The 15,751-nt window shown below is 40.2% G+C and overlaps 1 protein-coding gene across 1 annotated transcript in view; it reads left to right on the top strand.

The window, feature by feature from the left end:
• Window positions 1-10,379, top strand: part of PRKAR2B (protein kinase cAMP-dependent type II regulatory subunit beta) — a 91,950-nt gene extending 81,571 nt beyond the window's left edge. Inside the window, exons 7-11 of the mRNA XM_041774100.1 lie at window positions 1,718-1,819; window positions 3,684-3,758; window positions 5,722-5,787; window positions 5,909-6,047; window positions 8,402-10,379. Of these exons, the coding sequence (XP_041630034.1) occupies window positions 1,718-1,819; window positions 3,684-3,758; window positions 5,722-5,787; window positions 5,909-6,047; window positions 8,402-8,535 (516 nt within the window). The 3' untranslated portion in view covers window positions 8,536-10,379. The remainder of the gene's footprint in view (window positions 1-1,717; window positions 1,820-3,683; window positions 3,759-5,721; window positions 5,788-5,908; window positions 6,048-8,401) is intronic.
• Window positions 10,380-15,751: the final 5,372 nt, after the last annotated feature.

Genomic DNA, 15,751 nt, shown 5'->3' with positions numbered 1-15,751 from the left:
ATAATAATTAATGAACATATCTCAGTTTTATTTGATAGTACAGTGGTGTAATTGTTTATCAGTGTGTGACAAACCGACATCATTCTGGGGGCTGCTAGCTGAGAACCATTTAATATACCTAATGTTTTATACATAATATACAAAATGAAGTTTGTAGGAAAACCATTTTTTGAGCTGTTAATCTTTAAAATTTTCCCTGTTTCCTTAATTGAGTTCTGTATCTTTGAGGTTAAGTAGTGTAAACAGAGGAACGTTTTAGAACCCTGAGAATGATAAACAGGCATTGGACTCTGATATTCAAGAAAGTTGCATTTCCTCTGTGCACATTTAAAAAAAAAAAACTCTAATGTAATGTAGATGTGACAATCTAGCATAGTTTTTTCAGGCTCTCTTATAATTGCTTTATGATTAAAAAATTTAAAAAATTTTCTACTAGTGTTTTTCATGGGTTTTTTTCTGCAACTCACTAAGATTTCCATTAGGAAATATCACAACCAGTATATTTACTTACCAGTATATTATTATATTTATTTTATGTGTGTCTTTGTGTATAACTGAAATAACTAAACAACACTTTTCTAGATGTTCATGCTATGATTTTCTGTTCTTTATTTTTTATAAAAATGCTGGTCATGGGTGAATGGGGTCAAAAGGTACAAACTTCTAGTTATAAAATAAATAAGACCTGGGGATGTCTTGTCCACCATGGCCACTATCGTTAATAATACTGCATAGTATATTTGAAAGTTGTAGATCCTAAAAGTTCCCAGCACTTGTAACTCTGTATGGTGATGAAGTGTTTAACTACATTTATGGTGGTGATCATTTCTCAATATATATGAATACTAAGTCGTTATATTGTACACCCTAAACTGATACAGTGTTATAGGTCAATTATAACCCAGTTTAAAAAAATGCTGGTTGAAAAAAAAAAAAAAATGCTGGTTGTGTCCACTGACGTCTTGTGACACTCTCGGGCCATCATCCACAGGAGAAGACCTGTGCTAGTCCAAACTCAGAGACGCTGAGTACTGTGGTGGCTTCAGGGGCTGAGGGTCGGGAGAAATGGGGAGATGTTGGTCAAAGGGTGCAGGCTTCCCCTTACCAGGTGAATGAGTTCTGGAGATTGAATAAACAGCTTGGTAATTAGAGTTAACATTGTATGGTATACTTGAATGCTGCTTAATGGAGCTAAGTCTTAAATGTTCTCATTGCAAAAAAGAAAAGGCAATTGTGTGAGGTGATACCAGTATTAACCCACCCTATTGTGATCATCATTTCACAGTATATAAGTGTTTCAAAGCCCCACATTGTATACCTTAAGCTCACACAATATTATAGATCAGTTATATCTCTATAAAGCTGGAGGAAAACAAAAACCGGGGCGAATGCCTTTTTTTTTTTAATGGTGCAATGGCACCACCTTGTGGGCTTATCCCAATTACACCTTGGCCAGATCTGTTCTGAATAAAAGTAAACTGCTTTAAAAAAAAAAAAAAAGAAAAAGAAAAAGAAAGTAATATTTTATATGGGTTATATTTTATGCTTGAAGAAGTGAAAAAATCTGAAAAAAGTTTAATAACGTTAACCTTTTATTTCAAAATCTTCAGTTATTGTTTGTTCCTTACAGGGAATAAAATGAAACAGTCTCTTCAAACTTTTTTTCCTAATAAAATCTACCTCTTAACTGTCTTTGTATCTGCTCTTCTGCCTTTAGGACAGGGTAACCTTCAGGAGAATAATTGTAAAAAATAATGCCAAAAAGAGAAAAATGTATGAAAGCTTTATCGAGTCACTGCCATTCCTTAAATCTTTGGAAGTAAGTATATGTTTATGCTTTTGTTTTATCTTGCTTAAAAAGTTTGTTTCATTTAGAACACTTAGTACTGTAGTAAAGTTTCTTTTTTTTAATATTTTATTTATTCATGAGATATACAGAGAGGCAGAGACACAGGCAGAGGGAGAAGCAGGCTCCATGCAGGGAGCCTGATGTGGGACTCGATCCTGGGTCTCCAGGATCACGTCCTGGGCGGAAGGCAGGTGCCAAACCGCCAAGTCACCCAGGTGTCCCTGTAGTAAAGTTTCTTTGAATAAAAATTTACGCATATTTTTAGTTGAAAAGATTAAATTATGGTGTTTGTGTAACACAGTATTTCTTTTACTGCCTGTAGCTACAGGCGTTTTGTTTTGCTTTGTTTTACAGTAGACTTGTATGAGTGCCTACGACAGACATATATGTGGTCTTTATCTAAAAGCAGACTTAATAGATGTTTACTCAAAGAATACAAAAATACTAATTCAAAGGAATATACACATCCCAACATTTGTAGCAGCATTATCTACAAGAGCCAAATTACGGACACAGCCCACATGTCCATCGACCAATGAATCATAACGAAGAGGTGGGAAATACATGTACAACAGAATATTACTATATTACTCAGCCATAAAAAAAAATGAACTCTTGCCATTTACGACGTGGATGAAGCCTGAGAGTATAATGCTAAGCGAACTAAGAGAAAGACAAATAGCATATGATTTCACTCATGTAACATTTAAACAAAACAGATGAGCTGAGGGAAAATAAAGTGAGAGAGGCAAACCAAGAAACAGATAAAAAAAAAAAAACAGATTCTTAACTATAGGGGACAGGGGGGAGGAGGAGAGAAGGGAGGGGGAAGCACCTGGTGATGGGGGTTGAGGAAGGCATTGCTGCGATGAGTGCCAGGTGTTGTATGCAAGTGTTGGATTTGATTGATTTGTGAACTAGGATTTAAATAAAAACTTAAAAAAATAAATTTAAAGCAGGCTTCAAGCTATGGTAGAAATGTAGGCAGTAGCACTAGTTTGTCCAAACACAGTGTATCTTTTCCTTCACAGTCAACTTTACTGTTTAGTCCTCTTCTTCTTCAGATTGACACTCGGGGTCTCTTCTGTTTTCAGGCTACACTTATTCACTTGGTGAACTTGTCAAATCCCCTGGCTTTAAATATCGTTTATATATTGATGCCTCCTAAAATTGATATCGCCAGGCAAGGTCCCTCTCCCCCACCCCCCCACCCCCCCATGGCAGGCGCATTTATCCAACCGCATAGTTGACATCTGCTCTCAGGTGTCTGATGACATCTCTAACCTAGCGCCTCCAGATCTCCTACCCCCGTCTTCCCCATCTTACTGCAGCTTGGCCAGAAGCCTTGGGATTAGTACTGACTCATCTATTGAAATTTGTCTGTTGGGTTGTTGGTACACGCCCAGTAGAGGTTTTGGCCACATTACAGAATGCGTATGAGGCAGCTGATCATGACTAGCAGCGTCTCTTTTAAATGAAAGTCGATCGGGGGCTGGAAATCCTAACGTACAGGAGAAGACAAAGCCAGGATGGGACGTCGGCTGACCATGTGCTGCAGCCAAAGAACTGTTGCTGGTCCCCACAGCCTGTTGTCACCATGTGCCATTAATGTGGCCTGAGTGTCGCTGAGTCTCCTGATTTTTCGAGAGAAGCTGAGAATTCAGATTTTTTGTGAGAAATCGATTTTCAAATGGTGGCAGTTCCTTAACACGACACACATGCACAAAGCACACACTGCTCCTTTGATTTGGCCTATGGGCTGCCGGTCTTTAACTTGCGAAATAGATAAGATACCCATTTAGTCTGTTTAATGCTATTTTTTTTTCCTTTGTAGGTTTCTGAGCGCCTGAAAGTGGTAGATGTGATAGGCACCAAAGTATACAACGATGGGGAACAAATCATTGCTCAGGTATAGTGCTGTATAGGGGCTTCAGCTCTGGGTTACGGCCCGTTCTTACCACAAGTCTTGATACATTTTTCATGTGTGTCTAGAACTAGTATGCAGTGCGGATTAAATGAATATTCCACCCAAGGACCTGTTGAAAGTGGTTTAATTTACAGCCATTAAGTTATTTGAATATTTTCTTTATATAATGAACTGATGATCATGTATTAAGTCAGCAGATGGATTTCAGGATAATTTTTTATTGGCACATGAAATTCAAATGTATCTACAATAAGATGTTGTCAACAATCAGGCAAGTGTTCCTTGAGGTGTAATAAGGACCCAGAAGATGTGCTGGGAGTTACTGCAGTTTGGTCTGATCAGTTCAGGATGAAGCCTCCTGGGGCTACTCCCCTGATAAAATTAATCCACAAGCAGCGTGTACTGTGTCAGCTTCCAGGCACGAGATGGGGGCCAACATGCTGTTTAACCCCTGATGCTTCTTTGGGACCCCAGTTGGAAAGGGTAGGACTACACACCTTGGTTACAACAGGGCTGCCAAGAAGTAGGATTTATGAAGTTAGTCGAAGTTGACAGATAAAGCAGACAGATGATAGAGCCTGGATTTCTTTTTTTTTTTTTTTTTTAATTTTTATTTATTTATGATAGTCACAGAGAGAGAGAGAGGCAGAGACATAGGCAGAGGGAGAAGCAGGCTCCATGCACCGGGAGCCCGACGTGGGATTCGATCCCGGGTCTCCAGAATCGCGCCCTGGGCCAAAGGCAGGTGCCAAACCGCTGTGCCACCCAGGGATCCCGAGCCTGGATTTCTTAACTACAGTTTTGAAGCAATGGGTGGGGGCACCTGGGTGGCTCAGTGGGCACAACCCACCGGCCCAATTTTGCCATTTTAACATGCATTTAGAGCATGTTTTGAAAACAGAATTATCGGGCGCTTGGCTGACTTGGTCATTAGAGTGTGTGACTCTTGATCTTGGGGTTGTGAGTTCAAGCCCATAGTGGGTGTAGAGATTATTTAAAAATAAAATCTGAAAGAAAAAATTACAGTCAGTAGTCTTGTTATGATTTTAAACACTTAAAAATCTAACAGGAAGCTCTTATGATATAAAGATAAGAGATTATAGTCTTTTTAGGTATTACTTGTCTTTTAATCATTTATAAACATACATTAAATCTACAGTCCACATTTTTGTGATGTAATCTGATACTGTGTTTCCTGAATTATATGTACTAAAGAGTTTTAGAATACCCAAGTTTCTCTAGAATCGCTTTGAGAGACTCCGAAAAAGTCAGTATCTGCTATCATCTGTCCTGTACTATTTAATTCAGAAGGCATCATTGGGAATCAAATCAGAGTTCACCCAAAAAACAAAAAGAAGGGAATGTCATGTATACCTCTATATAATGTGCCTGAAAGAAGGGATGTAGTTAGAAAGGCTTTCAGAAGCCTTTCTGAGGCCCCGAGGTGGAGTGGGACATCTGTAACAATGTCAAGGCTGGTGGTTTTCTCCTCTGTGGGCGCCCGTGCTGATGCTTGCTATCAGAGGAGGACACGGGGTACCCATCCGAGTGCTTCTCGAGGAGCACGGGATCAGCTGGCAGGGCAGGGGCTGTGCTGGGACCTGGCACTCCGTTCCTGACTATGTACGCTGCCACCCAGGCTTGGCGCACAATTCTTACCTCTGTATTTGTCATATTTTCTTGGCTAGTTTTAGCAAGAAGTGCCATGGGAGAGTTGTTACTATTTCAAACAATTTTATAGATGAGCTCGCGACTATGTAATCATTGATCACAGCCCCTCAGTGTAGGCGGTGAGATAGTTTGTTCCTGTGGGGGGGTGGGCTTCACTTTTCGGGCAGAGGGTCCATACGGGGGAGCCGGACTGATCTCAGGGCTACGAGAGGCAACGAGAGTGCTGTCAGCTAAGTCTGCATTTCTGCCCTCTGCTTTGGTTTCTATCTTACAGGGAGACTTGGCGGATTCTTTTTTCATCGTAGAATCTGGCGAAGTGAAAATCACTATGAAAAGGAAGGTAAGTGTTTGCCCAGCCCTAAGACTCCACGTTAGTGATGGCTTTCCTTTCGATGCTTACACTGGGGTTACTGGGTTTTCGTAAGCGGAGTGAAGGCTCATACTCTTGCTTACCTTGTCAGGGGAAGTCAGAGGTGGAAGAGGACGGCGCCGTGGAAATCGCTCGGTGTTCCCGGGGACAGTACTTCGGAGAACTGGCTCTGGTCACTAACAAACCTCGAGCAGCTTCCGCACACGCCATCGGGACTGTCAAATGTTTAGGTAGGAGTCAGAGCAGGGGACGTGCCTGTCCTGCATGTGGTGTGTTCGTGTGACTGTACTGATGGTCTCACCGGGTTCCCAAGTTCTATGGTCCCCACAGAAGAGAACAAGGTTAGGGTTCATTTGAATCCATTTGTGGGAACCTTTAGTTTTTTTCTTTACAAATTGTCACATGCCTATTTTGTTCCTCTATACAGGTGTGAAAGGACATTTTTTTTTTAAGATTTTATTTGACACAGGGCACAAGCAGGGGGAACTGCAGGCAAAGGGAGGGGGAGAAGCAGGCTGCCCGCTGAGCAGGGAGCCCAAGGTAGGACTCGATCCCAGGACCCTGAGATCATGACCTGAGCCGGAGCCAGACACTTAACCGACTGAGCCAGCCAGGCACCCCGGAAGATTCTGACTGTGGACTTCTAGGTCTAATCTTTCTAGTAAAGTTTGTGTTCCTTAAAAAAAGCAAGCTAGAACAGTATTTTGATTGTGTACATCCAGGTCTGTGGGCAGAGCCGGAAGGTCTGCGGAAATACTTCCTCATCCTCGTCCTAGGAAACAAACGTTCAGCTTTGTCAGAGCGCAGTACGGTTTTCTCTGTTGTTCAGCAGTTCATTCTGCGCAGTACAAATGCCCCCTTCAGCCGGAAGACCTCTGTCTGTATGAGATCTGACGTAGGAGAAAACTTCACTTTAACAGTGAAAAATGGAATTCAGGAATTGATGTAGACGGACATTGTAGGAAAATTGATTCCACAGTAATTGGCCACTCTGTGCTCTTGCCCACGGTTCAGTAGAATAAACTGAGCTTCCTCAGATCTGCAGGCTTCTTCAGAATTAACTTCTTTGAGAAGTCACTTTTGAAAAGGCTTTTCAGTAAGTATAATATTAATCAAGTGTTATACTTGGAGGAAAGAGATGGTAGGTAGAAACTGATAGGTGATTTTCCTGAGTACAGACAGGAGTAAGAGTAAAGGTAAAGTGAGTGAAACCCCATTAATTTTTTCCTATACTGGGCAGCCTGGGTGGCTCAGCGGTTTAGCGCTGCCTTCAGCCCAGGGTGTGATCCTGGAGACCCGGGATCGAGTCCCACGTCGGGCTTCCTGCAGGGAGCCTGCTTCTCGCTCTGCCTGTGTCTCGGCCTCTCTCTCTTTCTGTGTCTTCCATGAATAAATAAATAAAATCTTAAAAAAACCTTTTTTTTTTCTATACCAAATTGAGTCACATTAAAGAAAATCTGAGAAATACAGATGAGGTTAGGAAAATCTAAGGAGTCACTCATACCACCACCACCCGGTGATTAACACATCTTGTTATAATTCCTTCTCATCTTTCTTTGCATGAGTTTTCTGGTTTTAAAGTTTTGTCAACTGGTTTTTTTTTTTTTCATTCACTGTAGCTTATTAGGCACTTGCTCATTTTATTTCTCATTTTATCAAATTGTAACATTGTATTATGTGTATACACATAAGTTAGTCATCTCCATCTCCCAGTGGCAAGTATGTTGGGGGTTCTGGATCCGTATTTTGGGGTGGGGAGTTTCATGCCTGTGTGCACAGACTACTTTTCCACATATACGATTTTCCCTTAGAAATGTTCTCAGGAGTATGCTTTCTTTCTGTGGTGTTTAAGGTAAACCGCCAGCTCTCTTGGTCCGTCCTAATTTACATGCTACCAGCAGTGCAGGAACGTCCACTTCCTCTATTCTTACAAACTTTGTCTTTTGTACCTTTGCAAATATGAAAGGCAAAAAAAAAATTTTTTTTTAATTTTTATTTCTATAGTAGAAGAGTGGGATCATATTTCCCATGTGTATATTACACACTGAGTTTTTAAAAATGCATGAGACAGGCAAAGAAAGTGACACACGGCATATACTTACAAGCGGACAACAGCCTTTTGGCCACCACTTTGAACTGACCGGACAATAGGGTGAGAGAGTAATCATTATAAAAGGTAACACTGGGTCTTCACAGCATAGCATTGTAAACCCCGAGAGGGGAAGACAGTAGAGGAAAAAGAAAAATCCCTTGCCCCCTTTAAGGAGTTCATATTACTGAAGTGGTGACATCAAAACAAATTTATTTTTTCAAATTCCAAGACCCTTGCCCATAACAGCCCATTTTTTTCTTACTGTAGACCAGGAGCCTCCCACCCAACCTAGCATTGCACAATCACTGGCTGTTGACTTTTTCAAGTGGAACATTTTTATCCTTATGCCCTTTTCTCGCACTTGATACATGTCTGAAAGTACCAGTGCATTAACACAATGCAGAATGGGCATCATAAGTGACTTCAGAATTTTTCAGATTTCCAAAGAATGTTAAATTCATGTGTTTTTCTTTTATTCTCGCCTTTTCTTAGCCATGGATGTGCAGGCATTTGAAAGGCTTTTGGGACCTTGCATGGAAATTATGAAAAGGAACATTGCCACCTATGAAGAACAATTAGTTGCCCTGTTTGGAACTAACATGGATATTGTTGAACCCACTGCATGAAGCAAAAGTCTGGAACAAGACCTGTAGTGACAAAATTACACAGTAGTGGTTAGTCCACTGAGAATGTGTTTGTGTAGATGCCAAGCATTTTCTGTGATTTCAGGTTTTTTCCCTTTTTTTTTTTTTTTACATTTACAATGTATCTGTAAACAGTAGTGATTTAATACTCAATAGGCTTTACCATCACTTTCTAAAGAGTAGATCAAAGAAATATTGACATACTGATTAAATAAATGACTTTGTACTCCACAAAATTACAATTTGAGTGAAAGGTTTATTCAAATGATTGTAATATATTGAAAGTATCTGTGTGTAAGAAGATAATTCAAGGACGCTGCCATGGGCGATTTGTGTTCATTTGGACTTCCTCGGATTGCTTGTGTTAGTGACTATGCCCATGTAAAAGGGAATTGGCAGTGAATCATGCTGGACAGCATGGCATCACATTCTTTTTACAACTCTCACTATATATAGTAAGTACAGTTTTAATCATTTTTGTTTTCTCAAGTTTTTCTGGCTTGATAAGTTCTGTGCTGGCCTTGGGCTATGGTGAAATGATAGAACACATCATATGCAATTTTCCAACCTTTTATATTTTTGCAATAAAGTACATTTTGACTTCTTCGGCATAATGTCAGCGACCAGTGGTTTTAAGGACGGGCAGTGTGGTCATTATGATAATAGGGAAGAGTCCTTTTTTAGAGGAGAGATCATTAACACAATTTCCTCATAAAGTGTATATCTGCTTCCTATTTCCATTTTGTAGTTCTCTATACTCTTTAAAAGTTTGAGTTCAACATTTAATGTAACAAATGGTTTTTAAAGTGCTATATAAACTTGTCTTCTAGAAGCCGGAGATCTTACATATGCTAAAAAAGAAAAAAAGAAAAGAAAAGAAAAGAAAAAACCACCTCTCCTATACCAAAAATATTTTGGGGTCCTTATCCACACACAGCATATTTGTCTGTTCTTTACTAGGTGTACATAATATGATCCTTTGCAGACATCTCCCATGGGTTTTCTTTCGGGTGGCAGAAATAAACTTTTATAAGCAAAACCATATGTAAAGATAAAAGGAATTTCTGTCCTGTCCCAATGTACCATTAGGCCTTGCCATTTGCATTAATGTAGGACTCAAAAGTGCAGGATGAGCTTAATAGATTTTTCATTGATAATTAATGTGCTTACTGTTCTGACACACAGGATGAATTACATTCAACCAAAGCAGTATTATTCTTCACGTGATTTCTAGGCCCATATGACCCCAGTGTCTGGAGAGGTTAATTTGAACCAGTAGTTCACTCTTAAATGAGTAATTTCATTTTGGGAAACAAGTTTTAAGGAAATGTATACCTGGGGAAAAATATTCTGTGGCCATTATAGTATGATGTTACTAGAGAACGTTTATGGTCTTACATATATAATGAAAATATGGTTAAAATGTGTTCCTCAAATAATGTACATATAAAAAGTATGTAAAGTATAACTTAGCCACGTTTTAGAACACTGTTTAACAATTTTGCAAACTTTCTTGTAGGAAGAGAGCTTACAACAAGATGATGACTTGTTTTCTATTTCAGATTTTATTTTAAAAGCCAGGTCTGTTAAACAAGAAAAAAACACGACGAATCCCCAGATTCCTGGATCATTATTCTGTATTCTTTATCCACTTTTTTTAAGAGATCTTGTTGCATCAGCTGATTGTTAACTATTCATGGAATAGCAGACAAATGCCTGTTTAATAAAGAACTCTGACCAAGGCTGTAAATGCCAGTTACATTATTTTCAGTATTGTTGGTTATATTTAAATTTACCTTATAATAAAGCACACTTTTATAATAAAATGTTTTTAATGAAGTTTGGGGGTTTTTTTTGTTTGTTTGTTTTTGGTTTTGTTTTGTTTTGTTTCACTTATTTCTTTACTAGGACCTCTGTAGCGCATATTGTACTATGTGAGAAGCAGGACAGGGAGGTGGCCCATGTGAGAGCTGCCTCCTGGGCATAACGCAACAAGAAAGTACAGTTCTTTATGGCAATAGGTATTTACAGATTTTAACTATTAGTCATATGTGATTTAAACAGTTGTAGTGTGCTGCAGACTAATTTGGCCGTTTAGGTCTGCTAAAGAAATGTGGCTAATCAGGGGGGAAGTGACATGTTAAAGTGTCTAATTAAAACACCTCAAGTTTGACTTGTGGATGTGGATGTTATCATTCAGCCACAAATCAAGATTCTTTACTCTTGGGAAATCCTCTGTTGAAGTTTCATTCAAGGATATATTATGTGTAGCTACAAATTATTCTGGAAGAACATTCTAGTAACACAAGTGCTTCTCCTCGTTTTCTAGAAGTGTGTGTCCTGCATGTCATCATGAAGTAGGGCTTGCTGCCTGTATTGTAACAGGCACTACTTGTGACACCTGTGGGGGATTTGGCTTACTGTTAGAAGCTGGCAGGCCATTTAAAATGCGGAGAAATGTTGTAAGGGAGGCATGAGACATGAAGTAAGGGACCTGAGTTGGACTGAAATATGTAAGATTAAGTGCCGAGGCCTTTTCCTTCCTAATGCATCTTGAAGACACTGATCGAATTTTCCCAGTATTCTGAAGCAATGTTATGTTTACAACAAGGACTCCGTGACCTATGGCATTCTTAAAACTGGTCATGTGTAAGCCCGGAGGGGCAAGTAATACATCTGGATAAGCCACGGCTTGGTTAAATAACCGAAGAAGGAATTCTAACATCTAAATAAAACGTGAATACCTAAGGGGGCAATGGGATTATTAACACATAAGGGAGACACAGGAGGACAAGGAAGGCTGGCGTCTGAGATTGAGACTGTGAAGTACTGCCCCAGTATCAGAAGTATCAGAACTGTGACCAAAACAGATCGGAAGAGGAGTTGAGACAACCTTACCTGTTCAGGATATTTTTAAAGGCAGCAAAACTGGTTGAGCAACTGAAACTGTATAGTTGTTAGTCTTACCAGGTACTTAAAAAGAAAAAAACCCACACACACACACACAAACCTTAACGGTATAACGAATCATGGAAACATAAACAGGAAAGTTTTTACCAGGGACTGGAAGAGGGCTTGTGCTCCCAAGAAGAACTGTGGGGGCTCAGATCAATTCAGTCCGTGGGAGTGAGAAGCGGGGACTTCGCCCCATCACTTAGATCACTCACGTGGTGAGCAGGTGGCAAACTCCAGGCACCTGCGAGCTCTCGATTTCCCCGCGTTCTTGGCTCCCTGTTTTTTCCCATATTGAGCCTATTGAGAAAAAGGTGTCAAGCAGTGCAGAGGAAGACTCTCGAGAGGAAAACTTTTATTTGACCAATAGATCTGGGCCTTTCAGTCCCTTTTTACGCTTTAAATCTATAAATCTAAAATTGCCCAAGAAATCCTGAAGATGGGTGTAACGTTTACTTTTGGGAAGATGGGATGAAGCATGCTGTGGAAGTAACTGCACCATAAAGATCATAAAGATGAAAGGACACGTATTAGGTAGGTGGTTAACCCCAGATTTAACCACAGCCTGACCCTTGCCACCCTACCCCCCCCCCAAAAAAAAAACCCAAAACGTAGTGCAAGATGTATATATATATGAAACGCTTTGTTGGTATTGATAATAATTGAGATGTTACAGTAAGTGGATTTTTACTCTCAACTGCAAAAAAAAAAAAAAACCCAAATGAGCTCTTTTCCAGGGGACCAGGGAAAGTTTTAAGTGTGAGCTGGCAATGGACTCAAATGACCAAAGCAGCCTTAGCTCCCGCCCATGACCACCCAGAAGGGAAACCCTGAATGTTTTCTGCTTAACATTAAAAAAAAAAAAAAGGTTACAGTGAGTGAATGAGTGTATGAGCAGTAAATACGACCAGTCAGAAATCTCATAAAGTTGCTTCCCATCGCTCATTTTCCATCTTTGTCCTAATTGGAAACCGACCCAGGTCCTGCTGAGGAGCAAGAGGACCAGCTGTCTCCCGAGACCCCCTCTGCCTCCTTGGGGCCACTGCTTTACAATAGTGACTATATTCTTGACACCTACACACACGGCATGTGTAAATGACACGTTTGATTATTTTAGAAGAGGTGCTCGGTATCAACACATCTTTTGGCAATTTTTGCATGTGCGTGGTCCTTAAATTAGCTGAACTTAAATGAGCTTCCACATTTTTACTCTCCCGGCGCCTTGTGATAAGCTGTGGGACTTGAGGGCGTGCAAGTGGATTGGAAGCCTGTTTGCGTGTGTCCAGCAGCACGGGACACACAGCAGCCCATGATGACTATTCTCGTAAGGCAGAGCACGCTGCTCATTTCCTCCCAGCTCCTCCTTCATTTGTTGAGCAGACTTGTACACTGAGGGCCCAGACGGAAAGATGCACAGGAGGTGGAGGCAGGGGGGAGGTTGGGGGTTGGCCAGTGGAAGCAAAATACTAAGTGGAGCATAGTGTGACAAGAGCTGTGCACGTCTTATCCTTGTGGTTTTAATTGCTTTTTATCAGACTCGCCTCTAAAATGGGGTACTTTTGACCGGCAGCTGAAAGAAAATAGTAGATAAGGGCCTAGAATAACAGACATGGGGAGAAAATATGTGGGAGTTTGTGTTACATGGTTCAGATAACAGGAATGCTCTATTCTAGAAAACTTGTAATAAAAGACATAAAGACATTGAAAGATGAAAACCTTATTATTGCGGAATTTTACAAATAGGGAGTAGGATTAAGTCAAAATTTGTGTTGCCTTCTCTAAATGCTCACATTTTCATGAATACCAAGTTGGGCAACTTAAAAAAATTTTTGAGGGCAAGCGAGGCCACAAAGCATCGACCCCTCCGAGTCCTTAGGACACCCAGTTTATTTCTCCCCACTTGGATCTCCTAAATCCCACATAGTTTCAGCCGCATTTAAGAACTCTGTACCTAAACTTCTTCCTTGCACGGAAACCTCACGATCTAAAGTTGAACCCATCCTTTCCCCTTCTTTCAGTCCCCAAGTCTGTTCTCCCCCAATGGCATCGACATACCACCAATACCCACCCACAAGTAGTCCTACACCCAACATGGGGCTCGAACCCACAACCCAAGATCAAGAGTCACATGGTTCACCAACTGAGCCAGCCAGGCGCCCCCCACCCCAACCACCACATCCTCCTTTTTTCCTCCTCTTCCCCTTGGTTCTTCCTCCTAAAGGTGATGGTGTTAAGACACCCAACATAGCAACCACTGAAGAAAGGTCTTGCTTTATGGTCACCTGAGTAAAACTTAAACTTGTAGTAGAATCACAAATTACAACAAACGTGTTACTTATTTCTAAAATGGCACTCGTCATTAGCTCCCAGGCATATACTCCCTTACAACTTGAGTATACCCGAGTACTTGGAATTAATTATAAAATTAATTTATTTTAAAAGTATAGTGCATACATGGAAAGATATTTGTAAGATTTTGATAATGTACCGAGAGAGGCTATCTGAAGAGTCTAGGCACTACTTTAGACCATACATGTGTCCCATTTCCTGGTTTTAGTATGGATGGTCCCCAGCTTAGAATGGTTCAACTCACAATTTTTCGACTCTACAATGATGCAAAAGCAATGTGCTTTCAGTAGAAACCGTACTTTGAATTTTGATCTTTTCCCAGGCGGACAATCTTCTCTCGGGAAGCTGGGCAGGGCAGCCGGCCACAGCTCCCATCAGCCATGTGAGCCTGAGGGTCAACAGCCCAAACACTTACAGCCATTCTAGTTTTCACTTTCAGGAGAGTGTTTGATACGTTACATGAGACATTCTACACTTTATTATAAAATAGACTTTGTATTAGAGGATTTTTGCCCAACTGTCAGCTAATCTAAGTGTTCTGAGCATGTGCAACGTAGGCTCTGCTGAGCTCTGATGTTCCACAGGTCGGGTGTGTTAAATGCATTTTCCACTTAATGATATTTTCAACTGATGATGGGTTTATTGGACATAACCCCATTGTAAGTCGAGGAAGATGTGTACTTGATTTGAGTGAATTCATTTCCTTTTTAACGATCTGAACAGCGATAGTCTCAATATGTAAGCAATGCCATGTGCTTGAACTCAATCTCAGTCAACGAAGTAGTCATTGGTGTGCCAGACGTATTGGAATTGAGGCAAATTTGTTGTTTAATTTTACCCTCCAAGTAGGATTTACCTTTTTTTTTTTTTTAAACTACCTTTAACAAATCAGTACTTCTTGTTTCTTTATGAAAACAGAAGTTAAAAAACAAACAGAAGTTTCTGTGTTTATGAGTTCTTAATTATATCTGTCTCAGTGAGAGAGCAGAATTTACATACATAAAGATTTTCAAGGAGATCTTACTGGTTTTTTACTTTGATCTTTGCTCTGGGCTATGAGTTGGCTGGTTTTGTCAGTCACCCAAGAATTAATGAGGATGATACACCTGTTAAATATACATGAGGTACTAATAGCTTCCCAGGAAAGTCAAAAGACAGGACTAATTGTCCACCTTAAAGATGTAGAGATTCCAATACTGATACTTAAACACTTGTGACTGAAATGTCAGGATTTTACTCAGTGACTTAGACAAAAATAAAAGTATGTGAAAATACTTTATATCTTTGTAGCCTTATCAATTAGCAAGTGGTCGACAAATAATAGTCGCAGGAAGCAACTCGGACTGTTTATGGCCCGAAATGGGTGCTGCGGGAGCCTGGGGTTCTCCGAGGGCTAAGAGACGCCCAGAGGGCTATTAAAAGGTAGTTATAATAATGTGAAAAATCTTCATCTGAAGCTGAAATTATTCTTCCCATCATAGTGTCCACCAATGAAAACATCTCCAGTAAGGCTTTTAGTAAGAACTTTCAGATAGAAAACCCTTTAAAATTAAGGCAAGGTTCAGGGACACCTGGGTCGCTCAGTCAGTTAAACATCTGACTCTTCAACTCAGGTCATGATATCAGGGTCATGAGTTCAAGCCTTGGATTGGGTGTGGAGCCTACTTAAAAAAAAATAAGTAAGGTAAGGTTCAGCTAAAAGCAGGCCTCACAGTTTACGGTTTACACAATGAATAGGCAAAGGAGTGGCTTGAGAGCCCATTTTTTTGGGGGGGGAAGGAAAGGATATCAGTTCTCTGGAGGGAGTAAGATAAATATTTCAAATTTTATTTTAAATGATTAGGTAAATTCCACAATTTTTTCTTTTTGTCAAAAAATTAAACACTGGAGAGGCAGC

Source organism: Vulpes lagopus, chromosome 11, assembly GCF_018345385.1.
Source record: "Vulpes lagopus strain Blue_001 chromosome 11, ASM1834538v1, whole genome shotgun sequence".
NCBI lineage: Eukaryota > Metazoa > Chordata > Mammalia > Carnivora > Canidae > Vulpes > Vulpes lagopus.
Note: the sequence above shows the minus strand (reverse complement) of the source record. Positions and strands in the feature narration are given on the sequence as shown.